Source organism: Aquarana catesbeiana, linkage group LG13, assembly GCF_042186555.1.
Source record: "Aquarana catesbeiana isolate 2022-GZ linkage group LG13, ASM4218655v1, whole genome shotgun sequence".
Lineage (NCBI taxonomy): Eukaryota > Metazoa > Chordata > Amphibia > Anura > Ranidae > Aquarana > Aquarana catesbeiana.
Window position 1 is genome coordinate 90,051,965 of NC_133336.1, and position 26,951 is coordinate 90,078,915.

The 26,951-nt window shown below is 43.4% G+C and overlaps 1 protein-coding gene across 1 annotated transcript in view; it reads right to left on the bottom strand.

Moving 5' to 3' along the window:
* TTC6 (tetratricopeptide repeat domain 6) overlaps positions 1 to 26,951 on the bottom strand; it is a 305,088-nt gene that overhangs the window by 185,890 nt on the left and 92,247 nt on the right. Inside the window, exons 12-13 of the mRNA XM_073610036.1 lie at positions 21,646 to 22,120; positions 1,535 to 1,664 (exon numbers count right to left, since the gene is read on the bottom strand). Coding sequence (XP_073466137.1) covers positions 1,535 to 1,664; positions 21,646 to 22,120 — 605 coding nt within the window. The remainder of the gene's footprint in view (positions 1 to 1,534; positions 1,665 to 21,645; positions 22,121 to 26,951) is intronic.

Genomic DNA, 26,951 nt, shown 5'->3' on the forward strand with positions numbered 1-26,951 from the left:
AAGATGGCCTAGGCTATAAGAAGATTGCCAATACCCTGAAACTGAGCGGCAGCATGGTGGCCAAGACCATACAGCGGTTTAACAGGACAGGTTCAACTCAAAACAGGCCTCGCCATTGTCGACCAAAGAAGTTGAGTGAACGTGCTCAGCGTCATATCCAGAGGTTGTCTTTGGGAAATAGACGTATGAATGCAGCCAGCATTGCTGCAGAGGTTGAAGGGGTGGGGGCTCAGCCTGTCAGTGCTCAGGTTATATGCCACACACTGCATCAAATTGGTCTGCATGGCTGTCATCCCAGAAGGAAGCCTCTTCTAAAGATGATGCACAAGAAAGCCTGCAAACAGTTTGCTGAAGACAAGCAGCCTAAGGACATGGATTACTGGAACCATGTCCTGTGGTCTGATGAGACCAAGATAAACTTATTTGGTTCAGATGGTGTCAAGTGTGTGTGGCGGCAACCAGATGAGGAGTACAAAGTGTGTCTTGCCTACAGTCAAGCATGGTGGTGGGAGTGTCATGGTCTGGAGCTTCATGAGTGCTGCCGCCACTGGGGAGCTACAGTTTATTGAGGGAACCATGAATGCCAACATGTACTGTGACATACTGAAGCAGAGCATGATCCCCTCCCTTCAGGGACTGGGCCGCAGGGCAGTATTCCAACATGATAACGACTCCAAACACACCTCCAAGATGACCACTGCCTTGCTAAAGAAGCTGAGGGTAAAGGCGATGGACTGGCCAAGCATGTCTCCAGACCTAAACCCTATTGAGCATCTGTGGGGCATACTCAAACAGAAGGTGGAGGAGCGCAAGATCTCTAACATCCACCAGCTCCGTGATGTCGTCATGGAGGAGTGGAAAAAGACTACAGTGGCAACCTGTGAAGCTCTGGTGAACTCAATGACCAAGAGGGTTAAGGAAGTGCTGGAAAATAATGGTGGCCACACAAAATATTGACACTTTGGGCCCAATTTGGACATATTCACTTAGGGGTGTACTCACTTTTGCTGCCAGCGATTTAGACTTTTATGGCTGTGTGTTGAGTTATTTTGAGGGGACAGCAAATTTACACTGTTATACAAGCTGTACACTCACTACTTTACATTGTAGCAAAGTGTCATTTCTTCAGTGTTGTCACATGAAAATATATAATAAAATATTTACAAAAATGTGAGTGGTATACTCACTTTTGTGAGATACTGTATATATTGTACATTCACATCAGCCCTGCCCTCAAGGAGCTTACAATCTAAAGGTCCCTAACTCATATTCATACATACACACAGTAAGGCCAACTTAAACAGGAGCTAATTAACGTAGCAGCATGTCTTTGGTATGTGGGAGGAAACCACAGTACCTAGAGGAAACCCAGGCACAGGAAGAACATGCAAACTCAAGGCAGGATGTGGCAAGGTTGAGATTCAAACCGATCACTGCTAAGTGGAAGTGTTAACCACTTGGCCACCTTCACCCAAGTTGCCCTAGTACCAGTATACAGCCCCATAGAGGGTACTCAGCTGAGCAAACGTCTTACCTGCATGTGTTTTATTATATTTAATAATTAAGTTCAAGTCATCTAGAGCCTCGTTTGTCTTCCCCTGCAGCAAGAAAATCAGATGTCTATGCCAATATGCATCCAGCAGTTGTGGCTCCTGTTTTATAACCTGTGATGAAGAAATAAGTGAGTTATGTTTTCCAAATTCTTATATACAGTATATATACATTGGGATGGTGATGTATTTTTCTAGATCCCATCCATGTGGCAATAGAATTTTGCAATCTCCAGAAAATAAGGTGGAAATACAGTAACTGTTATTGTCATAATTTCTATATGGACTTACAGGACACTAAAAATGGTTATTACTGAGGAATTAACATTTGGCCTGAAGTCCATCTTATCTAACTAATTAGTAATTATGAGTCTAAGGATACTAATAGTGAAATGCTAGATGCAGATCTTACTAAGGCCTGGTTCACACCTATGCATTTTTTAGTGCGTTTTCAGTTTTGCAGAAACACACTACAGTCCATTTAACAGGGTTTCCGTTCACATCTGTGCATTTTATGAAAATGGCCAGGGACTTTTTTCTGGTTTTTGGTTCCATAGACTTCAATGAATCAAAAATGTGTATTGGAAAATGCAAAATGCACCTGGAATATGCAAACTGCAACCTGCATAGGTAAGAATAAGGCCTCTGCTGAAATCTACTGGAAAACAAATACTTCCAGGAGTGACCATGTTCCCACACAGTGCTCCATTATTCATCCCACCGACCAGTGAGGATTGCGTGGGACTGAGGAGATCGATGCTCCCAGGAGTTTTGCTTTTCCCAGCAGACATCAGAGGATTTCTCTTGTATGGAACAGAGTAGGCAATGGAATAGGTAGGTATCCATTTGCTTCTTTTTAAAGTATGCCTGCTTCTAATTGATTTATGACAGGGTTACTTTAAAGATATACATTCTTGGGTTATAAACCTAATTCTTGCCTTCCAATTAAATGATACTCAAGAAGCCAGTTAACCACTTCAGCCCCGGAAGGATTTACCCCCTTCCTGACCAGAGCACTTTTTACAATTTGGCACTGCGTCGCTTTAACTGCCAATTGCGCGGTCATGCAATGCTGTACCCAAACGAAATTTGCGTCCTTATCTTCCCACAAATAGAGCTTTCTTTTGATGGCATTTGATCACCTCTGCCGTTTTTATTTTTTGCGCTATAAACGGAAAAAGACCAAAAATTTTGAAAAAAAATGATATTTTCTACTTTTTGTTATAAAAAAAATCCAATAAACTCAATTTTAGTCATACATTTAGGCCAAAATGTATTCAGCCACATGTCTTTGGTAAAAAAAATGTCAATAAGCGTATATTTATTGGTTTGCGCAAAAGTTATCACAGTTTTGAAGGCCACAAAATGCCCAGATGGCACCCCCCCCCCAAAAGACCCCATTTTGGAAAGTAGACACCCCAAGCTATTTGCTGAGAGGCATGTTGAGTCCATGGAATATTTTTTTTTTTTTACACAAGTTGTGGGAAAGTGACAATTTTTTTTTTTTTTTGCACAAAGTTGTCACTAAATGATATATTGCTCACACAGGCCATGGGCATATGTGGAATTACACCCCAAAATACATTCTGCTGCTTCTCCTGAGTACGGGGATACCACATGTTTAGGACTTTTTGGGAGCCTAGCCGGGTACGGGGCCCCGAAAACCAAGCACCGCCTTCAGGAATTCTAAGGGCGTAAATTTTTGATTTCACTCCTCACTACCTATCACAGTTTTGAAGGCCATAAAATGCCAAGATGGCACAAAACCCCCCCAAATGACCCCATTTTGGAAAGTAGACACCCCAAGCTATTTGCTGAGAGGCATGTTGAGTCCATGGAATATTTTATATTTTGACACAAGTTGCGGGAAAGTGACAATTTTTTTTTTTTTTTGCACAAAGTTGTCACTAAATGATATATTGCTCAAACATGCCATGGGCATATGTGGAATTACACCCCAAAATACATTCTGTTGCTTCTCCTGAGTACGGGGATACCACATGTGTGGGACTTTTTGGGAGCCTAGCTTCATACGGGGCCCCGAAATCCAATCACCGCCTTTAGGATTTCTAAGGGCGTAAATTTTTGATTTCACTCCTCACTACCTATCACAGTTTCGAAGGCCATAAAATGCCAAGATAGCACAAAACCCCCCAAAATGACCCCATTTTGGAAAGTAGACACCCCAAGCTATTTGCTGAGAGGCATGGTGAGTATTTTGCAGGTCTCATTTGTTTTTGAAAATGAAGAAAGGCAAGAAAAAAATTTTTTTTTTCTTTTTTCAATTTTCAAAAGTTTGTGACAAACAGTGAGGTCTGCAAAATACTCACTATACCTCTCAGCAAATAGCTTGGGGTGTCTATTTTCCAAAATGGGGTCATTTGGGGGGGGGTTGTGCCATCTGGGCATTCCATGGCCTCCGAAACTGTGATAGGCAGTGAAGAGTGAAATCAAAAATTTACGCCTTTAGAAAGCCTGAAGGCGGTGCTTGGTTTTCGGGGTCCCGTACGCGGCTAGGCTCCCAAAAAGTCCTAAACATGTGGTATCCCCGTACTCAGGAGAACCAACAGAATTTATTTTGGGGTGTAATTTCACATATTCCAATGGCATGTTTGAGCAATATATCATTTAGTGACAACTTTGTGCAAAAAAAAAAAAAAATTGTCTTTTTCCCGCAACTTGTGTCACAATATAAAATATTCCATGGACTCGACATGCCTCTCAGCAAATAGCTTGGGGTGTCTATTTTCCAAAATGGGGTCATTTGGGGGGGGGTATAACTGTCCTGGCATTTTATGCACAACATTTAGAAGCTTATGTCACACATCACCCACTCTTCTAACCACTTGAAGACAAAACCCTTTCTGACACTTTTTGTTTACATGAAAAAATTATTTTTTTTTGCAAGAAAATTACTTTGAACCCCCAAACATTATATATATATTTTTTAAAGCAAATGCCCTACAGATTAAAATGGTGGGTGTTTCATTTTTTTTTTCACACAGTATTTGCGCAGCGATTTTTCAAACGCATTTTTTGGGGAAAAAACACACTTTTTTAAATTTTAATGCAATAAAACACACTATATTGCCCAAATGTTTGATGAAATAAAAAAGATGATCATAGGCCGAGTACATGGATACCAAACATGACATGCTTTAAAATTGCGCACAAACTTGCAGTGGCGACAAACTAAATACATTTTTAAAAGCCTTTAAAAGCCTTTATAGGTTACCACTTTATATTTACAGAGGAGGTCTACTGCTAAAATTACTGCCCTCGATCTGACCTTCGCGGTGATACCTCACATGCATGGTGCAATTGCTGTTTACATTTGACGCCAGACCGACGCTTGCATTCGCCTTTGCGCGAGAGCAGGGGGGGACAGGGGTGCTTTTTTTTTTTTTTTTCTCTTTATTATTTTTTTGCTTTTTTATCTTATTTTTAAACTGTTACTTTCATTTTTATTTTTTTTTAATCATTTTTATTGTTATCTCAGGGAATGTAAATATCCCCTATGATAGCAATAGGTAGTGACAGGTACTCTTTTTTTTAAAAATTGGGGTCTATTAGACCCTAGATCTCTCCTCTGCCCTCAAAGCATCTGACCACACCAAGATCGGTGTGATAAAATGCTTTCCCAATTTCCCAATGGCGCTGTTTACATCCGGCAAAATCTAAGTCATGAAATGCTCGTAGCGTCCGGTTTCTTAGGCCATAGAGATGTTTGGAGCCATTCTGGTCTCTGATCAGCTCTATGGTCAGCTGGCTGAATCACTGGCTGCATTCTCAGGTTCGCTGTTGGGACAGGAGAGCCAGAGAAAAAAATGGAAGACGGTGGGGGGGGGATTCCCTCCCACTGCTTGTAAAAGCAGTCTAGAGGCTAATTAGCCGCTAGGATTGCTTTTACATGAAAGCCGACCGCTGGCTGAAAAGAATGATACCAAGATGATACCTAAGCCTGCAGGCATCATTCTGGTATAACCACTCAAAGTCCAGCAACATACCAGTATGTATGTATTGCTGGTCCTTGTTGGGCATATATTGTAAACTTTTTTTTCATGCAGCCTGTGGGCTGAACGAAAAAAAGATATTGATCGGTGGGTATGCCCACCATTAGAATACCTCCCTTCATCCACCCACTTCTAATGACGGGCATACATGCACCGTTTATATATGCCGAAGCATGGGGGCATCCTCCCGCAAAAGTCAGGAGCAAATCGCTCCTCCACCCACCGCTGCTCCCATGCTTCGGCATATATGCTGAAGTATGTAACTGTGGTGGTGAAATCACCTCCGACAGCGCTGGAGTCACGGCTTTATGTATCGTGGGAGCAAATGCTGTTGCTGTCAAGATAAATAAATTTGCGCTGCAGCTGAATGGCGTACCTGAAAACAATGGTTAAAACACAGTAAACTATAAAAAAAATGACATACCTGAAAAGCAAACATGATAAAACATAACAATAAAACATTGCAGAATAGAATACAGTAAAAAAGAGCAGAACAATAGAGAGAAAATAGAGAGAGAGAGAGAGAGAAATAAAACGACAACTATTTTTGTTTTTTTTATTTTATTTTTTTTTGTGTATATATTTTTTTTTTTTACATTTACATACAACTGTAACTTTTAAAACTGTAACGGTTCCAGGTTTGGGTCTCTCAAAATGCGATGGCATCTTGGGAGACCCTGTGAAAGTGTGTCCTAGTCTGTGCAATGCTGTACCCTACGCTAAAACTCAACTAGTGTATGGTAGCGCTCAAAACATTCACCAATGCAAAGACCAGGATTGCCAGGACAGGAGGGACAATAATACCGGGTGCCACGCCTAAATCCGCGCATTCTGCAGACACGACATTTTCTTTGGGGGGCTCTGGAGGACATAAGGAAAATGCCTCTCATGCAGCCGGCTTACTGCATTTGGTTGGGGAAGGTGAGGAGGAGCACCGTCTGGATACAGAAGGGCTCTGACGATCTCTTCCTGGAATTTAAGGAAGGATCCAGTCCGTCCTGAAGCTCTGTATAGCACATGAGCGTTCAGCAAAGCCGATTGAAATAAGTATACAGACACTTTTTTGTACCAGCGTCTGGCCTTAGGGGCAATTAGGTACGGCGCCAACAACTGGTCGTTGAGGTCCACCCCTCCCATATTTTGGTTATATTCGTGGACACAGAGGGGTTTCTCCACAACACCAGTCGCCATAGTAATTTGGACCGTCGTGTCTGCATGAAGGGAGGTAAGACCGAAAACATTCTTATTGTCCCTCCACTTCATAGCAAGTAAATTATTACACTGCAAGCAGGCTCTCTCCCCCAGCCTAAGACGGGAATCTACAAGCCGCTGGGGAAAGCCCCGACGATTAGGTTGCACGGTGCCACATGCTCCAATTTGATGATCAAAAAGGTGACTAAAAAGTGGCACGCTCGTGTAATAATTGTCCACATATAAATGGTACCCCTTTCCAAATAAGGGTGACACCAAGTCCCACACTATCTTGCCAGCGCTTCCTATGTAGTCAGGGCAGTTTGTCGGCTCTACGTGACTATCTTTGCCCTCGTAAACCATAAATCTACATGTATAGCCTGTGGCCCTGTCACAGAGCTTATACATCTTGACCCCGTATCTGGCACGCTTGCTAGGAAGATACTGTTTGAATGACAAGCAGCCAGAAAATTTAATCAGGGACTCATCAACGCAGACAACTTGATGGGGAGTACATAAGTCTGCAAAACGTGGTTTACGAGGGGCCGAATGTTGTAGAGCCGATCGTATTCAAGGTCTCCACGAGGACGACAGATTTCATTGTCGTTGAAGTGCATGAACCGCAATATCTGCTTGTATCTTGCCCTGGCCATGGAAGCAGAGAACACGTGCATATGGTAAATTGGGTCAGTGGACCAATATGACTACAACTCACTCTTTTTATTTATGCCCATGTTGAGGGAAAGGTCCAGAAAGATCTTAAATTCGGAGACCGTAATTGGTCTCCAATCTCTGGCAAGGGAGGACTGGGGATTAGTGGCGATGTGTTGACCAGCGTATAAATTGCTTTGGTCCACAATAGATCTATAGAGATCTTCTGTGAAAAACAGTGAATAAAAATCCAGTGGCGTAAAATCAACTGTTTCCACCTGAATTCCGGGTTGGCCAGTGAATGGGGGCAGTACGGGTGCTGCAGAAGTGGTGGGTACCCAATTTGGATTGGCGAATGCAGCAGGAAGGGCACTATGGGCACGACGGGCCTGTGTTCGTCTTCTTGGTGGCAGCGGGACACTACTAGTGCTTGCCACCTCGCCAGCTTGAACTGCACTTATGGGACTCGCCACGTCACCACGTGATACTGCAGAGCTGGATGTACGATCAGGGTGTACTAGGCCGCTGGTGCTTGCCAGTTCACCAGAAGGAATAGCGGCGCTAGTATTTCTCTGCTCCATACGAGGGACCTGCGGTTCTTGCACTTCAAGGACAAAAGAAGAAGATTGGGGTCTGGTACGCCTGACCTTAGCAGGGACCACAACTCTGTCATCAGAGCTATCTGTCATGGAGCCGCTGTCCTCTACAGGATCGTATTCTGAGCCTGAATCTGACAGATGAGTGACTTCCTCTTCACTATCTGTCATGCTCAGAAATGTGTAGGCCTCTTCACTAGTGTACCTTCGATTTGCCATTTTGGGCTCTAAATTTAGGGGTACACTAGTGAGACTCAGGCAAAAAAGCTCCTGACTGTCAGCGACTGTATCAAAACGCTACCAAAAAACTGTTAGCGATCGCAGGGATCAGGCCTGACTCTGCGAATGCTGCAGTTATGTGTGCTTAGTGTTTTGTAAGTGACAGTTATCGATCGATACTGCACTTGGGTGGGCTGGGCTGGGTCGAGGGGCAAAACGCAGGTGCTAGCAGGTATCTGGGCTGATCCCGCTAACACTGCGTTTATGGGAACCCTAAACTGCTGGGGAGTATAGATCTGATCGGATCAGATATAGATCCGTTCAGATACTATAGCACTAAGGGAGGTGTATGCTGCGTGCGTGGGTTTTAGCGGTACTGGCGCTAACCTGATGCTGCCTGGGGCGACGCAGACCTTATCTGACCCTAAAAACGTAACTTATATCACCGCCGGGCAATTAGGGGGTTAAACCTTTATAAGGTAATAAACGGCGGGTGCCTTAAAACTATAATAAATTATAATAAACTATAATAAACAAACTAACTAACCAGCGTCACCCGTAACAATTATATGGTGATCACTGGTGCAAGGGTTAACTAGGGGGCAATCAGGGGGTTAAAACCTTTAGTAGGTAGTATATAGGGGTCCTTGTCGCTATAAAACACTGACGGCGAACCTATATACTTACCTCCCTAACTAGCGTCACCTGTGTCACTAATACAGCGATCAGAAAAACGATTGCTTAGTGACACTGGCGACGGGGGGTGATCACGGGGTTAAAACTTTATTAGGGAGGGTTAGGGGGGTACCCTAGACCTAAAGGGGGGTACCCCTGACCTAAAGGGGGCTAACCCTAACTGCCCTAACACTTATAACTGTCACAAACTGACACCAATGCAATAATCAGAAAAAAAACAAACTGCTTTTGGTGTCAGTGTGACAGGGGGTACAGGGGGGTGATCAGGCGGTGACTGGGGGGGTGATGGGGGGTGACAAGTGTGCCTGCGTGTTCTACTGTTAGTGTAGTGTTGGTGCAAACTTACTTGGATGTCTTCTCTCCTTGGCGCCGGAACGAAAAGACCGGCTTGAGGAGAGTGACATCACTTCCTCCGCTTCTGTTTACATTACAGAAGCCGAGGAAGCCCGTCATTGGCCAGGAGCGATCGCGAGGGGGGAGCCACGAATGAGTGGCCTCCCCCTCACCTTTGATCGCCCCTGACCTGAATCTGATCGCCGCAGGCACCGGGGGGGGGGGTCCGATCGGACCCCCCACCCGCGGGCAGGCAAGGACGTACCTGTAAGTCCTTTTGCCTGCCTGTGCCATTCTACCGACGTACATCATCGTGCGGCGGTCGGCAACTGGTTAAAGCATATCTAAACCAAAGAACAAATATTGTATTTTTATATGTGTATACACAGTATCTCACAAAAGTGAGTATACCCCTGTAAATATTTGTAATATTGTAAATATTACAAATATTTGTAAATATAAAATTTAAATATTTTATTATATCTTTTCATGTGACAACACTGAGGAAATGACACTTTGCTACAATGTAAAGTAATGAGTAGTGTACAGCTTGTATAACAGTGTAAATTTGCTGTCCCCTCAAAATAAGCCATTAAAGTGGTGTTCCGGCCAAAATTATACTTTTGAAATAAAAATACCCCTATAATACACAAGCTTAATGTATTCTTTTCAAGTTAGTCTGTAAACTAAGGTCTGTTTTGTTAGTTTATAGCAGTAGTTTGTCATTTTATAAACTTGCAGCAGGCCATGGCCATCTTAAGTGTGGGCATCTGAAGCCAGACTGTATTTCTTCCTGGATCTCATCCTTGCAGATCTCGCACATGCTCAGTGCAGCACAAGCAGTGTAACAGGTTTCAGGTCAGGTTTCCAAAGCAACAGCAGTGTCAGAGGAAGTTGCCGCCCCTTCCCAGAAGGCATTGCAAACAGGAAATGATGCAATGGGCCGCGGCCAGGGAGGAGGAAGTGAAAAATGAATACAGCAGATAAACAGTAGGTGCTGAGAAAAAAAATGTAAAAATATCCAATGTGTTTACAGAGCACAGTTTAGTGAGGGATGCTGAAGAGTTGAAAAAGTGGGTGGAACTCCACTTTAATGTCTAAACCGCTGGCAACAAAAGTAAGTACACCCCTAAGTGAAAATGTCCTAATTGGGCCCAAAGTGTCAATATTTTGTGTGGCCACTGGAGTCCTCTTCCACTCCTCCATGACAAAATCACGGAGCTGGTGGATGTTAGAGACCTTGCGCTCCTCCACCTTCCGTTTAAGGATGCCCCACAGATGCTCAATAGGGTTTATGTCTGGAGACATGCTTGGCCAGTCCATCACCTTTCACCTCAGCTTCTTTAGCAAGGCAGTGGTCGTCTTGGAGGTGTGTTTGGGGTCATTATGTTGGAATACTGCCCTGCCATGGCCATGGCCTGCTGCAAGTTTATAAAATGACAAACTACTGCTATAAACTAACAAAACAGACCTTAGTTTACAGACTAACTTGAAAAGTCTCCGAAGGGAGAGGATCATGCTCTGCTTCAGTATGTCACAGTACACGTTGGAATTCATGGTTCCCTCAATTAACTGTAGCTCCCCAGTTCCGGCAGCACTCATGCAGCCCCAGACAATGATACGCCCACCACCATGCTTGACTATAGGCAAGACACAGTTGTCTTTGTACTCCTCACCTTGTTGGCACCACACACGTTTGACACCATCTGAACCAAATAAGTTTAACTTGGTCTCATCAGACCATAGGACATGGTTCCAGTAATCAATGTCCTTAGTCTGCTTGTCTTCAGCAAACTTTTTGCGGGATTTCTTGTGCATCATCTTAAGAAGAGGCTTCCTTCTGGGACGACAGCCATGCAGACCAATTTGATGCAGTGTATGGTCTGAGCACTGACAGGCTGACACCCCATCCCTTCAACCTCTGCAGCAATGCTGGCAGCACTCATACGTCTATTTCCCAAAGACAACTTATGGATATGACGTGAGGCACATGCACTCAACTTCTTTGTTCGACCATGGCGAGACCTGTTCTGAGTAGAACCTGTCCTGTTAAACCGCTGTATGGTCTTGGCAATCTTCTTATAGCCTAGGCCATCTATATGTAGAGCAACAATTCTTTTTTTTAGATCCTCAAAGAGTTCTTTGCCATGAGGTACCATGTTGAACTTCCAGTGACCAGTATGAGAGAATGAGAGTGACAACAGTGATAACATCAAATTTAACACACCTGCTCCCAATTCACACCTGAGACCTTGTAACACTAACGAGTCACATGACACCAGGGAGGAAAAATGGCTAATTGGGCCAAATTTGGACATTTTTACTTAGGGGTGTACTCACTTTTGTTGCCAACAGTTTAGACGTTAATGGCTGTGTGTTGAGTTATTTTGAGGGGACAGCAAATGTTACACTGTTATACAAGCTGTACACTCACTACTTTACATTGTAGGAAAGTGTAATTTCTTCAGTGTTGTCACATTAAAAGATATAATAAAATATATACAAAAATGTGAGGGGTGTACACCCTTTTGTGAGATACTATGGCATTGGTGAGGCTGCTGCATTGATGTGGACTGATAAGGCACTTGTGAGGCTGCAGATGGGCATTGATCAGGCTGCATTGATGACAATGGTGAGGCTGCTGCATTGATGGCGATGGTGAGGCTGCTGCATTGATGGCAATGGTGAGGCTGCTGCATTGATGGCAATGGTGAGGCTGCTGCATTGATGGCAATGGCGAGGCTGCTGCATTGATGGCAATGGCGAGGCTGCTGCATTGATGGCAATGGCGAGGCTGCTGCATTGATGGCAATGGCAAGGCTGCATTGATGGCACTTGTGAGGCTGCAGATGGGCATTGATCAGGCTGCATTGATGGCAATGGTGAGGCTGCAGATGGGCACCAACCCTTATTTTGCTTCAAAGTTCCTTATTTAAAATGTAAGGGTTTTTTTCCTGAAACTTCCCTCTTAAAATGAATGTGCGTGTTATACTCCTGTGTGTGTTATACGCCAATAAATACGGGACAGAAAGTATTCAGACCCCCTTAAATTTTTCCCTCTTTGTTATATTGCAGCCATTTGATAAAATCATTTAAGTTCATTTTTTTTCCACATTAATGTACACAAAGCACCCCATATTGACAGAAAAACACAGAATTGTTGACATTTTTGCAAATTTATTAAAAAAGAAAAACTGAAATATCACATGGTCCTAAGTATTCAGACCCTTTGCTCGGTATTTAGTAGAAGTACCCTTTTGATCTAATACAGCCATGAGCCTTTTCGGGAAAGCTGCAACAAGTTTTTCACACCTGGATTTGGGGATCTTCTGCCATTCCTCCTTGCAGATCCTCTCCAGTTCTGTCAGGTTGGATGGTAAACGTTGGTGTACAGCCATTTTTAGGTCTCTCCAAAGATGCTCAATTGGGTTTAAGTCAGGGCCCTGGCTGGGCCATTCAAGAACAGTCATGGATTTGTTGTGAAGCCACTCCTTCGTTATTTTAGCTGTGTGCTTAGGGTCATTGTCTTGTTGGAAGGTAAACCTTCGGCCCAGTCTGCGGTCTTGAGCACTCTGGAGGTTTTCGTCCAGGATATCCCTGTACTTGGCCGCATTCATCTTTCCCTCGATTGCAACCAGTCATCCTGTCCCTACAGCTGAAAAACACCCCCACAGCATGATGCTGCCACCACCATGCTTCACTATTGGGACTGTATTGGACAGGTGATGAGCAGTGCCTGGTTTTCTCCACACATACTGCTTAGAATTAAGGCCAAAAAGTTCTATCTTGGTCTCATCAGACCAGAGAATCTTATTTCTCACCATCTTGGAGTCCTTCGGATGTTTTTTTAGCAAACTCCATGCAGGCTTTTATGTGTCTTGCACTGATGAGAGGCTTCCGTCGGGCCACTCTGCCATAAAGCCCCGACTGGTGGAGGGCTGCAGTGATGGTTGACTTTCTACAACTTTCTCCCATCTCCCGACTGCATCTCTGGAGCTCAGCCACAGTGATCTTTGGGTTCTTCTTTACCTCTCTCACGAAGGCTCTTCTCCCCCGATAGCTCAGTTTGGCCAGCTCTAGGAAGGGTTCTGGTCGTCCCAAACGTCTTCCATTTAAGGATTATGGAGGCCACTGTGCTCTTAGGAACCTTAAGTGCAGCAGAAATTTTTTTGTAACCTTGGCCAGATCCGTGCCTTGCCACAATTCTGTCTCTGAGCCCTTCAGGCAGTTCCTTTGACCTCATGATTCTCATTTGCTCTGACATGCACTGTGAGCTTTATATAGACAGGTGTGTGGCTTTCCTAATCAAGTCCAATCAGTATAATCAAACTCAGCTGGACTCAAATGAAGGTGTAGAACCATCTCAAGGATGATCAGAAGAAATGGACAGCACTTGAGTTAAATATATGAGTGTCACAGCAAAGGGTCTGAATATTTAGGACCATGTTATATTTAAGTTTTTCTTTTTTAATAAATCTGCAAAAATGTCAACAATTCTGTGTTTTTCTGTCAATATGGGGTGCTGTGTGTACATTAATGAGGAAAAAAAATAACTGAAACGATTTTAGCAAATGGCTGCAATATAACAAAGAGTGAAAAATTTAAGGGGGTCTGAATACTTTCCATCCCCAATATATATATATATATATATATATATATATATATATATATATATATATATACAGTGGATATAAAAAGTCTACACACCCCTGCTAAAAAGGCAGGTTTCTGTGATGGAAAAATGAGACAAAGATAAATCATTTCAGAACTTTTTTCCACCTTTAACCTTTCTAGCATTATTCCCGAGTGTGGCTCGGGGTGAATTTTCACTACCAAAAGTGGTAACCCCGAGCCACACTCAGGATTGCATCACAGAATCCAGGCAAAGTTACTTACCTTGTCCCCAGGATCCTGCGATGTCCTCCCGCTGTGTCAGCAGGCCATGTCCTCTGCCCGATGTACTGTGTGTCAGGCTCCGTTCCCTGCGATAAAAAAACCTGTAAACCATGCGCTTACTCCAAATAAGTCATAAATATAAGCAGCTAACACAACAAATAAAAAATTTGCAATAAATCATATAAAACCAGGTGTAGCGCTAAAAAATGAGCAAAATTATTGCTGTACCACATATAAAATAAATTTGTGAAAAAATGGTGTTTTGTACGTTTTATGAAAGTTCATACATAAAAGTCACTCATGTTATAAACCTTTAGGGTCACCAAACGTGGTGACAAAAAGCCATAATAGCAATAAAGTCCAAAACAAAATATACAGGTGCAGTGAACATAGATGTTGCAATGGTGATGAATTCCAAAATATATACTCGTGAAAATTTCTGAATATACTCCAACATGTGCTGATAAACACTTGTGCACAACCACCACCTGAGATGACTGGAGGCTTACCAGAAAGTTGGGACCCACCGAGCATACGCTATATGGGTTAAACAGGCTTAGGTTGCTCACTGGCAAAGGAGGTAGGATACCAAGGGCTGGTAAATGGTGAGGTTGTAACGTTGCTATCTCAAAACAGTCTTCTCCATACGGAAGCTCGGACATCAACGGACATTACCCACATGTAATGAAGAAGGGGCTAATAGTGTAATTCCGTAAACCATATAAAATTTATTAAAAGGAAAAACACTTACATCTCAAAGTAAAAAGCGCTTGCAAATAAGAATGGCGGCAGTGGAGTCCTCCCGACGCATTTCGTCACACAGGACTTCGTCTGGGGTACTTACCCACTGCAGCCAGACTCCTTTATATAGGGACAAGGACCCCTGTGATGAGAATCCAGCTCCCAGGCTTGTTTGCATTGGCACTTCCGGGGTCATCCAAAATGGCGGACCCGAGTGCTTTCCAAGCCTCTCTTTCATATAGTTTGGTTCTCATAGGTCTGGAGGTGTCATGTGTATCCAAATGGGGCATCCAGAACATCCCCTTTCACATGTTAACACCCCTTATGGTATCTTAGTGGATATATGGAGGAGGGAGCCGTGACTCCACGTCACAGCGTCAGTGACATCCCCCATAGTGTAAACCCGATAGAGACCACGCTCGCGCATGCGCGCGGCGTGGTCTAGCGCGGTGACGTCATCGGAATGCGACGTATACGTACAGCGCCTTTCGGTCACCATTCGATAGCACCAGGAAGTGACCTGCAGAGAGGAGAGATAGGCCGGAAGTGATGTTGTAATGCCCGGAAGGGCACGAAAAGTGTACGCAATGAGTGTGTATTGGTAGGTATCTTAAACCGGCTGAGACTCCGCTCCAAAATAATAAACAAATCCATAAAAAGTGGAAGATAATAAGAAAAATTAGGGATAAATAAATTCAAGGGGAAGATGGATTCTCAGCAGGAGAAAAAAGAGGTGGACAATAATTATTCCATCCCATAGCACCCTCCTTGTCCCTATATAACTCATATTATAGTTCTTAGTATCTACCCAAATATCCAAAATAAATAAATATAGTCTGTAAAATTATGTGCAACAAATAAAAAGGCACATACATGTAACCAAAAAAGCAGGTATCATATATCCCCTAGGTAGTTGGAATTCCTAAGAGGAAATTAATATTTCCTGTCTCATGATATATCTGTCAAGATTCATTTATAACAGCATTAACGTCTACTTCAACGTTCATGCCTTGAGGAAAAAAAGTTTGTAACTCGTATGCCCAGAACATTTCAAGGCGAGAGACCCCTCTGATTTTGGCCCCCCCCCCTCCACGGCGGGACATATTTGTCTATAATGACAAATTGTGATCCAGTGGGGTTACTATTGTGATATTGCTTAAAATGTCTGGGTACTGTATGCTTAGAGTCCCTGCCTTTAATTAGAGCAATATGTTCCCCTACCCTTGTTGTAAACGTTCTGGTGGTACGCCCTATATATTGTCTACGACAAGGGCACGTGATAAGATACACTATGTATTTAGTGCTACACGTGCAAAAAGATTTCACTGTATATCTTTTCCCCGTGACTGTTGATGTGAATTCTGTAACTTTACGTCCTTCTAGGTTATTGTGTAGACATACCACACACTTTCTGCACGGATAAAAGCCTGTCATATTATGAAAAAAAGAAGGCCGGGATGGTGGATTTATAACATTGGGGGCTATCCGACCCTGCAAGGATGGTGCTCCCCTAAATATAATCTTGGCCTCTTCTGGTAATGACCCGCCTAGAATGTTATCATGTCTCAAGACATCCGAGTGTTTTTTTACGATGTTTTTAATTTGTTTGTGCTGGGTTGAGAAAGATGTTACCATAGCCCATTTAAACTTTTCATCCGGTTCTTTTTTTGGCTTTATCTCGAGTAAAGTTTTCCTTTCAATATTCATAGCTCTCTGAATCTCGAAATCTAGGTTGGCGTTGTCATACCCTTTGTCAATGAATTTTTGTTTAAGGACACCTGCTTGTGTGACAAATAGTTCAGTGTCCATGCAGTTCCTACGGAGCCTAAGAAATTGGCTGCGAGGAACAGCACTTAAATAGGATCTGTGATGACAACTAGTGGTGGGAATGAAACCATTACGGTCAGTGGGCTTAAAGTAGGTGTTAAATCTAAATTTTCTGTCTACTATTTCTATCTCCAAGTCAAGGAAATCTTAGTCGTATCTTAGTCATGCTGGCCTCATAGGAAAGGGAGATGCCCCTGTCGTTGGAATTCAGACACTCAAAAAATTGTTTGAGTGTCTCAAAAGTACCATTCCACAGGAGGAGGATGTCGTCTATGTACCTGGCCCACAGAACCAACGAAGTGGTCCCATGGGCATAGACGACATCCTCCTCCCACTTGGCCATAAACAAGTTCGCGAGACTAGGTGCGAACTTGGCACCCATTGCCACTCCCCGTTGTTGGAGGTAGTAGCTTTGGTTAAACCAGAAGTAATTGTGTCTGGTTGCGAAGTCTAACAGTTCAATTATATAATGGCATTGAAATGTTGCGAGGGACTGTTCACGACGGAGAAAGTGTTTGACTGCATCTATGCTCTTCTCATGGGCTATACACGTGTACAAAGATGCCACGTCAGCAGTGGCCATAATGAATCCTTCTTGTACGTTGACCTCTTCTAGGAGTCTAATGGTAGAACCAGTGTCTTTAAGATAGGAGGGTGTTCGTTTTACTAGCGGTTGCAGGTAAAAGTCGATATACTTCCCAATTCTTGCAGTGATGGAGTTAATGCCACTGACTACCGGGTTTTTATGTATTTTGGGTAGATAGTAAATAGTGGGGATTCTGGGAGCTGTGGGGATCAGGAATGCCCTTTCTTTTTTATTCAAAATTTTTAAATCATAACCCTTGGTAATAAGCTGTTGAAGTTGTTTTTTGTATACATTGGTGGGGTTGTTGGGGAGTGTTTGATAAGTCCCTGGTTCATTCAAAATTCTAAACATCTCCTCCTCATATTGACTCTTATCAATAACCTAGGGGATATATGATACCTGCTTTTTTGGTTACATGTATGTGCCTTTTTATTTGTTGCACATAATTTTACAGACTATATTTATTTATTTTGGATATTTGGGTAGATACTAAGAACTATAATATGAGTTATATAGGGACAAGGAGGGTGCTATGGGATGGAATAATTATTGTCCACCTCTTTTTTCTCCTGCTGAGAATCCATCTTCCCCTTGAATTTATTTATCCCTAATTTTTCTTATTATCTTCCACTTTTTATGGATTTGTTTATTATTTTGGAGCGGAGTCTCAGCCGGTTTAAGATATCTACCAATACACACTCATTGCGTACACTTTTCGTGCCCTTCCGGGCATAACAACATCACTTCCGGCCTATCTCTCCTCTCTGCAGGTCACTTCCTGGTGCTGTCGAATGGTGACCGGAGGCGCTGTACATATACATCGCATTCCGATGACGTCACCGCGCTAGACCACGCCGCGCGCATGCGCGAGCGCGGTCTCTATCGGGTTTACACTATGGGGGATGTCACTGACGCTGTGACGTGGAGTCACGGCTCCCTCCTCCATATATTCACTAAGATACCATAAGGGGTGTTAACATGTAAAAGGGGGATGTTCTGGATGCCGGGATTCGGCGTCACGGCCCCATTTGGATACACATGACACCTCCAGACCTATGAGAACCAAACTATATGAAAGAGAGGCTTGGAAGGCACTCGGGTCTGCCATTTTGGATGACCCCGGAGGTGCCAATGCAAACAAGCCTGGGAGCTGGATTCTCATCACAGGGGTCCTTGTCCCTATATAAAGGAGTCTGGCTGCAGTGGGTAAGTACCCCAGACGAAGTCCTGTGTGACGAAACGCGTCGGGAGGACTCCACTGCCGCCATTTTTATTTGCAAGCGCTTTTTACTTTGAGATGTAAGTGTTTTTCCTTTTAATAAATTTTATATGGTTTACGGAATTACACTATTAGCCCCTTCTTCATTACATGTGGGTAATGTCCGTTGATGTCCGAGCTTCCGTATGGAGAAGACTGTTTTGAGATAGCAATGTTACAACCTCACCATTTACCAGCCCTTGGTATCCTACCTCCTTTGCCAGTGAGCAACCTAAGCCTGTTTGACCCATATAGCGTATGCTCGGTGGGTCCCAACTTTCTGGTAAGCCTCCAGTCATCTCAGGTGGTGGTTGTGCACAAGTGTTTATCAGCACATGTTGGAGTATATTCAGAAATTTTCACGAGTATATATTTTGGAATTCATCACCATTGCAACATCTATGTTCACTGCACCTGTATATTTTGTTTTGGACTTTATTGCTATTATGGCTTTTTGTCATCACGTTTGGTGACCCTAAAGGTTTATAACATGAGTGACTTTTATGTATGAACTTTCATAAAACGTACAAAACACCATTTTTTCACAAATTTATTTTATATGTGGTACAGCAATAATTTTGCTCATTTTTTAGCGCTACACCTGATTTTATATCCGTTCCCTGCGAGCATCGTGAGGCATGGGGCGGAGCCCGGCGGCAAATTCAAAAAGTGCAAAAAACACATACAGTACACTATAATCTGTAAGATTACATTACTGTATCAAATCATTTCACATCCCTTTTGTCCCTAGTGCTTTGTCCAGTGCCATGCATGCACTTTTATATTATATATGCCATTCTTTCTGCCTGGAAACTTGAGAATGTAAATGGCATCCAAAAAGCGTCCCTTTACGTCTAAAGCGGTTTTTGACCAGCTAGAAAACAGCAATAGTAAATAAGAATCACTTGCAGAATTGAGCAATAGTGATTCGTGGGGAAATTTGTCATCAGACACTGAAAGTGACGACAGCGACAATTCTGCGACTGAGCAAATTTTAGTGTTTTTGATATGATTACATTATTGAATACATTTTATTATTATTTTTGATAATTATTTATAGTTATTTATTATATTATAATTTATGATTTCGTGTTTAAAACTTTATCATACCCTGGATGTCTACTAGACTCTTGTTTGGTTAGATTTAAGTGAGTCTTTCCTAAGAATTACAGGCCTACAATATAAAACACCAAAATTTTTATGCAAAACAATGTACCGCTTTGAGATGCAAAAGTCTGACTGCCAGGGAGGCTAATGTGACCTATAAACTGTACAGTTGAACAATAAACTGAAATCTCTGAGGTGGAGGGAAATACAAATAAAAAAATAATATGGTTGCATAAGTGTGCAAACCCTTAAACTAATACTTTGTTGAAGCACCATTTGATTTTATTAGAGCACTCAGTCTTTTTGGGTATGAGTCTATCAGTATGGCACATCTCGGCACTATTTGCCCACTCTTCTTTACAAAAACACTCCAAATCTGTCAGATTTGCATCTCCTGTGCACAGCCCTCTTTAGATCACCCCACAGATTTTCAATCGGATTAAGGTCTGGGCTCTGGCTGGGCCATTCCAAAACTTTAATCTTCTTCTGGTGAAGCCATTCCTTTGTTGATTTGGATGTATGCTTTGGGTCATTGTCATGCTGAAAGATGAAGTTCCTCTTCATGTTCAGCTTTCTAGCAGAAGCCTGAAGGTTTTGTGCCAATATTGACTGGTATTTGGAACTGTTCATAATTCCCTCTACCTTGACTAAGGCCCCTGTTCCAGCTGAAGAAAAACCACCCCAAAGCATGATGCTACCACCACCATGCTTCACTGTGGGTATGGTGTTCTTTTGGTGATGTGCAGTGTTGTTTTTGTGCCAAACATATCTTCTGGAATTATGTCCAAAAAGTTCAACCTTGGTTTCATCAGATCAGAACACATTTTCCCACATGATTTTGGGAAACCACAGATGTGTTTTTGCAAAATTTAGCCAGGCTTGGATGTTTTTCTTCATAGGAAAAGTCTTCCGTCTTGCCACTCTACCCCATAGCCCAGACATATGAAGCATACGGGAGATTGTTGTCACATGTACCACACAGCCAGTACTTGCCAGATATTCCTGCAGCTCCTTTAATGTTGCTGTAGGCCTCTTGGCAGCCTCCCTGACCCGTTTTCGTCTCGTCTTTTCATCAATTTTGGAAGGACGTCCAGTTCTTGGTAATGTCACTTTTGTGCCATATTTTCTCCAATAGATGATGACTGTCTTCACTTCCGTGGTATATCTAATGCCTTGGAAATTCTTTTGTACCCTTCTCCTAAATGATACCTTTTAACAATGAGATCCTTCCGAGATCCCTCTGTTCAAGGCATGAATTCTCCTCAAAAATGAGTGAAAATTTTTAAATATCTCAAGAGACAGCAGATAGATATAGCTTGTTTGCAGGAAACGCATTTTTCAACTATGTTTTTGATTGTAACATGACAAAATGTGGAAAATTTCAAGGGGTACTTTTTCAAGGCACTATATATATATAAATATCTATCTATATATATAGATAGATATATATAACAAGTAATGTAGCTTACCAGTGCTTAGATGTGGTGGCTGTATTTGTTTTTCTTTTTGATACTTTTTTTCCTCCTTTAAACTGATAATCCTGCCATTAACTCACTTCCTGTCCTAGGATGACAAACGTACCAAGCTGTGTTGTCACCCTATGATAAGTAGTGTATTAGCGATACACAAATTCCAGGAAGATAGCTGAGAACAATGCTAACTCATAACATTCCAAACAAAGAGTATAAGAAGCTATCAGCACACAAGATTTCTAATTTTTTGCACTTGTCGAACAGATCTAAAGGAACCAAAAAGACAACATTTACTGTTAGTTTAAATACACTTTTAATTTAAACTGTCTGAACCTTCATGTATGCTTGTTCCAGGGCAGTGGCTTACTATTGATGTGAGGATCAGGATGACAGCCCCCAGTCTGCACATACATTAAGACAGCAGGAACTGCTCCCACATTTACATCCTAACAGGTCAACTTTCATAAATAAATGTTAGGAAAGTTTTTAAACTTTTTTCAGCTTCTTACCATATCTAAATCTTGCAAGGCGAGGTATAGATTTCCTAGTTTTCTGTGCAGGGCGCCTCTTCTGCAGTAGTGGAATACAGATGGTCTCTCCTGTTTCTCTATTAAACTGGTGAGATAGGAAATCTCACTCTCCACATCTTGCACAGATGCTGCTGGGTCCTCTACAAGAACAGGTGGTACTGAATCCAAGCCTGCTGTCCATGGTGTCTCCTTTTTTTCAGGATCAGGCAGAATCGCAGGACCAGCTATATCAACGTACTGTGCTTCATCTTCCATAGATGCCAGACTTGGTGGAAAAACTTCATCAAACCAACTATTCCAGATGTCTCTCACCCATTCTCGAAGATCCTGATTGGTTTGGGCACCACAGTGTTTTCTTATGAAGAATGAAAAGTCTAACTGGCGAGGGAGACTGGAGCTCCGCAGATGCTGAGTGGGTGTTGAACCAATGGGCATTCTTTCAACGGACACAGATCTGTATGGATATAAATATAAGCCAGAGCTGTAATTTTGACTACAAATATTTGTATTTTATGTGGACAAAGGACAAAAAAGAACAAACATTGTTCAACATTAGGAGACTTTATAGGCACAACATGAGGCAGATACACTAATATAAAATCAATCTTTTATCAATAAAGGATTAGAATTGGACACCTATCATAAACTGGTGTATACCAACTTAATACATAAACATTTGAAATAGAGCAGATGTACTTTTCCAAATCCAAATGCGAACGCATTTCACAGTAGACTTTTCCTTCTTCAGGACAGTTGGGTTTATGTGTTGAAATTCATCTGGTGGTATGACAAAAGTCTTGCAAATGTATAGGTCTTGGGGGCGGTACAAAAGGCTGAACAGAACCACAATATCCAGGAGATGACCACAGTAAGTGGTAAAATGGAGGACGGGGACAAACAAAAGGCATATGGTATAAGGGGCACAATCCTATGTAAAAGGAACATGAAGGAATTGACACTAATAGATATGCTATTCCTCAAACGGAAATAAGGGTGACAATCCCCTAAAAGGATAGCCGAGTGAGCTCCTGGAATTAGTATTACAGATCCACCCAAAGGAGGAAATTTACATCTGTCTTGTGTACATAAAAAGTTCCTGCTGTCCATTATTGTATTTCATGTGCAAGTACAGTATAATTAGACTGACATTGTCATTTGACTGCATGGTGGATGCTAAGACTTGTAGTGAATAGCCTGCAATGTGTAGATGGTTTTAATGGTATGTTTAAAGCAGATCTTAAATATGTAAACCAAATTTAAAAGAATACTCTTTAAAATCATAGTAATAACAAAACCACATTAATAAAAAAAGAACCCTGCATTCCCACACACTGCCCTCAAAATTTGTTTCTCATGGCACAATTGTTGGTGCCAAGTAAATTCTTGTGCCAGGTCTTCCACTGGAGTACAACAGAGTAATAGGACTGTAATGTCTCATGCCCAGTGCAGGAAAGTCACCACAATAATGTAAGTCCTATGCCAGCAAAGTGAAGAGAACAGTACACATGCATAGAAGTGGTGCAGAAAAAATTTTTTTTTTACTCACATTAAAATCCATTTCCTGAAGTCCATTGAGCGACACAGCTTTGATGATATAAAGCAATGAAGGGTTATACGGCTGCCTGCAGGAGAATTGGGCACTAGGCAATAAAACTAGAGGCCTGGCCTTTAAGGATATAACCCCTTAGATCTCACCAGTTGTAGCAAGTAATCCAAAGAGGGAAAACCGTAGTGAAGGGAGAGATCTGTCCGTAAATGGGCAATAATCATTTTTCTCTATTATCCATTGAGGGACACAACTCTGATGATATCATGCAAAGTAGCAGCCCAAACAGAGAAGTGGGCTAAAATAACAACAGATTGCCATGGACGCATTACGGAAGCTGAGGAGGTGGAAAAAAGGCACTGGGAACTGTAACCTGACCTTGAGGAACAAAAGGAGCATTTCAATGCAAGAAGGCGTTGTTGAACCTTATGCTTGCGAATCTGAGGTAAGAGCCGACTCTTGTTGCTTTTTTTGATTACTTCATCCTCTGACCAGCACTTATGCCAGATTGCTCTGTGAAACCGAACTGAAGAAAGGGATACCCGTGTTAACAGAAGGCAAGCATCCAGTACTGCATCACACATAAAATGTGAAGCAATGGTCACTTTAGTGATTTAGACCAAATGGCTAAAGTCTGGCCAATAAGAACAGTGGCAGTAAAAGTTTAAGGGTTGATCCCGCTAAAAGGAATAGATAGTAGGAGCAAGAGCTTCTAACTTTTTGTCAGTAGGGTCCCTAAAGAACGGTGCCTTATCAATAAGGATGGCCAAGTCCTTTCCAGAAAGAGACTGGAAAATTAACCTCAGGATGAGTAGACATGCTTTTTTTAAAAACCTTTTGGAAAAGGACAGAGTGTCTTGACACGTATAGGGACAAGGAATTGTTTGTCTGGAAATTCTCAATCTTTATAGAAATGTCTATCAAAGAGCAGAGGAAAAACCTCAGCTGAACGTTCAGGTTTGTGAACATGGAGCCTAGGCAATTTCTGTAACAGGAATCTTCCAAATTGAAAGTCGAACACAAAGTCTAATTTAAAAGAGAGACTGTACAACTTGAAATGTTTTTTTATTCAAATTCTTTTTATTGTATTTTGCATGAAAAATATAAAACAGCACGCCTAAATTGCTAAAAAAAACTTGGTGCATAAAAAAAAAAAAAAACCACTAATTCAAAATACCAAAACAAATGTACCCCCCACCCCCGTTCCCACGGTGCACCCTCTTCAGGGTGTATACAATGCATAATAGATTCCAAGGATGGCCCATAAGACTAAGGACCCTTTCACACGGATGGACCGTTCAGGTCCGCCTGTCAGTTTTTTAGGCGGACCTGAACGGATGCTCCATGCAGGTCTATGGAGCGACAGATGTCAGCGGTGACCATATTCGCTGACATCCGATCCGCTAAAATCAGACGTGTGGCGATACGTTTACATCCGTCCTGGCGGATCGGAGGAGATCTGATGAAAACAGACATGCTGTCAGTTTTCGTCCAATCCCTCCATAGAATCAGCGGCACTCTGACAAGCCCCTCCCCGCTCAGTGAGCAGAGATGGACCTGTCATCCGCCGGCTCAATGGAGATCAACGGAGAGATCTCCTGCTGAGCTGGCGGACTCCGCCTCGTGAGAATGAAGCCTAAAGGAGAGATTTACTAAAACTGGAGCGTGCAAAATCTGGTGCAGCTCTGCACAGGAACAAATCAGCTTCCAGGTTTTATTGACAAAGCTTAAGGCTGGGTTCACACGTATGAATATCAATGTTTCCCTATGGGAGCCGTCTTAACTGGTCCGACACAAGTCGGTCCGACTTTGAAAATGCTCCCTGTACTACTTTGGTCCAACTTTGATCCTACTTCAGCCCATTGACTATCATTGAAGTCGAGAGGGAACTCCGCGCCAAATTTTAAATAAAAAAACTGGCATGGGTTTCCCCACCAAGAGCATACCAGGCCCTTGGGTCTGGTATGGATTTTTTCGGCGTAGGGGGTCCCCCCAAATCCATACCAGACCCTTATCCAAGCACACAGCCCGTCCAGTCAGGAAAAGGGGTGGGGACGAGCGAGCACCCCCCCTCCTGAACCGTACCAGGCCGCATGCCCTCAATATGGGGGGTGGGTGCTTTGGGGTGGGGGGGCCCCCTTCGGGCCCCCGCCCCAAAGCACCTTGTCCCCATGTTGATGAGGACAAGGGCCTCTTCCCGATAACCCTGGCCGTTGGTTGTCGGGGTCTGCGGGTGGGGGGCTTATCGGAATCCGGGAGCCCCCTTTAATAAGGGGGCCCCCAGATCCTGGCCCCCCACCCTATGTGAATGAGTATGGGGTACATCGTACCCCTACCTATTTACCTAGGAAAAAAGTGTCAATAAAAAAACACAAAGTAATTTATTAGGCAGCTCTGGGGGTCTTCTTCTGACTTCGGGGGTCTCTTCCTTCTTCTCCGTGCTCTCCGGTATCTTCTGCCGGGCTCCTCCGCTATCTTCTGCTCTTTTTCCGCTCTTTTGCTAGTGGTGGCCTGGTCTTCTCCATCGTCTTCTTCCCTCTTCTCTTCTTCCAATGTTGACACAACGCTCTCTCCCGCTGTAATGCCGTGTGCGAGATGCGCAACAACTTATATAGGTATAGGGCGTGGTCACCAGGTGATGTCATCCGGTGACTCCGCCCATTATGTCACCACCGGGGCATGATGGGACGGTGACGTCATAATGGGCGGAGACACCGAATGACATCACCCGGTGACCACGCCCCATACCTATATACGTCATTGCGCACCTCGCACACGGCATTACAGTGGGAGAGAGCATCGTGTCAACATCGGAAGAAGACCGGAGGGAAGAAGACGACGGAGAAGACCGGGCCACCGCTAGCAAAAGAGTGGCAAAAGAGCAGAAGATAGCAGAGGAGCCTGGCAGAAGAACCGGAGAGCGGGAAAAGAACCAGGGACCGGGAGAAGAGGCCGGAGAGCACGGAGAAGAGGCCGGAGAGCGCGGAGGAGTCGGAAAAGAGACGCCCAAAGTCGGAAGAAGACCCCCGGAGCTGCCTAATAAATTACTTTAAAAACCTGTCTAGTGTGTTTTTTTAATTGACACATTTTTCCCCCAGGTGAATGGGTAGGGGTATGATGTACCCCATACTCATTCACATAGGGTGGGGGGCCGGGATCTGGGGGCCCCCTAATTAAAGGGGGCTCCCGGATTCTGATAAGCCCCCCGCCCGCAGACCCCGACAACCAACGGCCAGGGTTGTCGGGAAGAGGCCCTTGTTCTCATCAACATAGGGACAAGGTGCTTTGGGGTGGGGGGGCGCAGGGCGCCCCCCTGCCCCAAAGCACCCACCCCCACATGTTGAGGGCATGCAGCCTGGTACGGTTCAGGAGGGGGGGCGTTCGCTCGTCCCCGCCCCTTTTCCTGACCGGCCGGGCTGCGTGCTCGGATAAGGGTCTGATATGGATTTGGGGGGGACCCCCACGCCGTTTTTGCAGCGTAGGAGGTTCCCCTTAAAATCCATACCAGACCCAAGTGCCTGGTATGCCCTTGGAGGGGGAACCCATGCTGTTTTTTTTATTTAAAATTTGGCATGGAGTTTCCCCTCAAGATTCATACCAAACACAGTGCCTGGTATTGGCAGGGATCCAAGTCAGATCCCTGTTCATTGAAAGTCGGACGTAAGTTGGCTTCAAGTCAAAGGGCAAAGTCGGATCCAAAGTAGGACTGCTGTCATGTCCCACCAGTGTGAATCCGGCC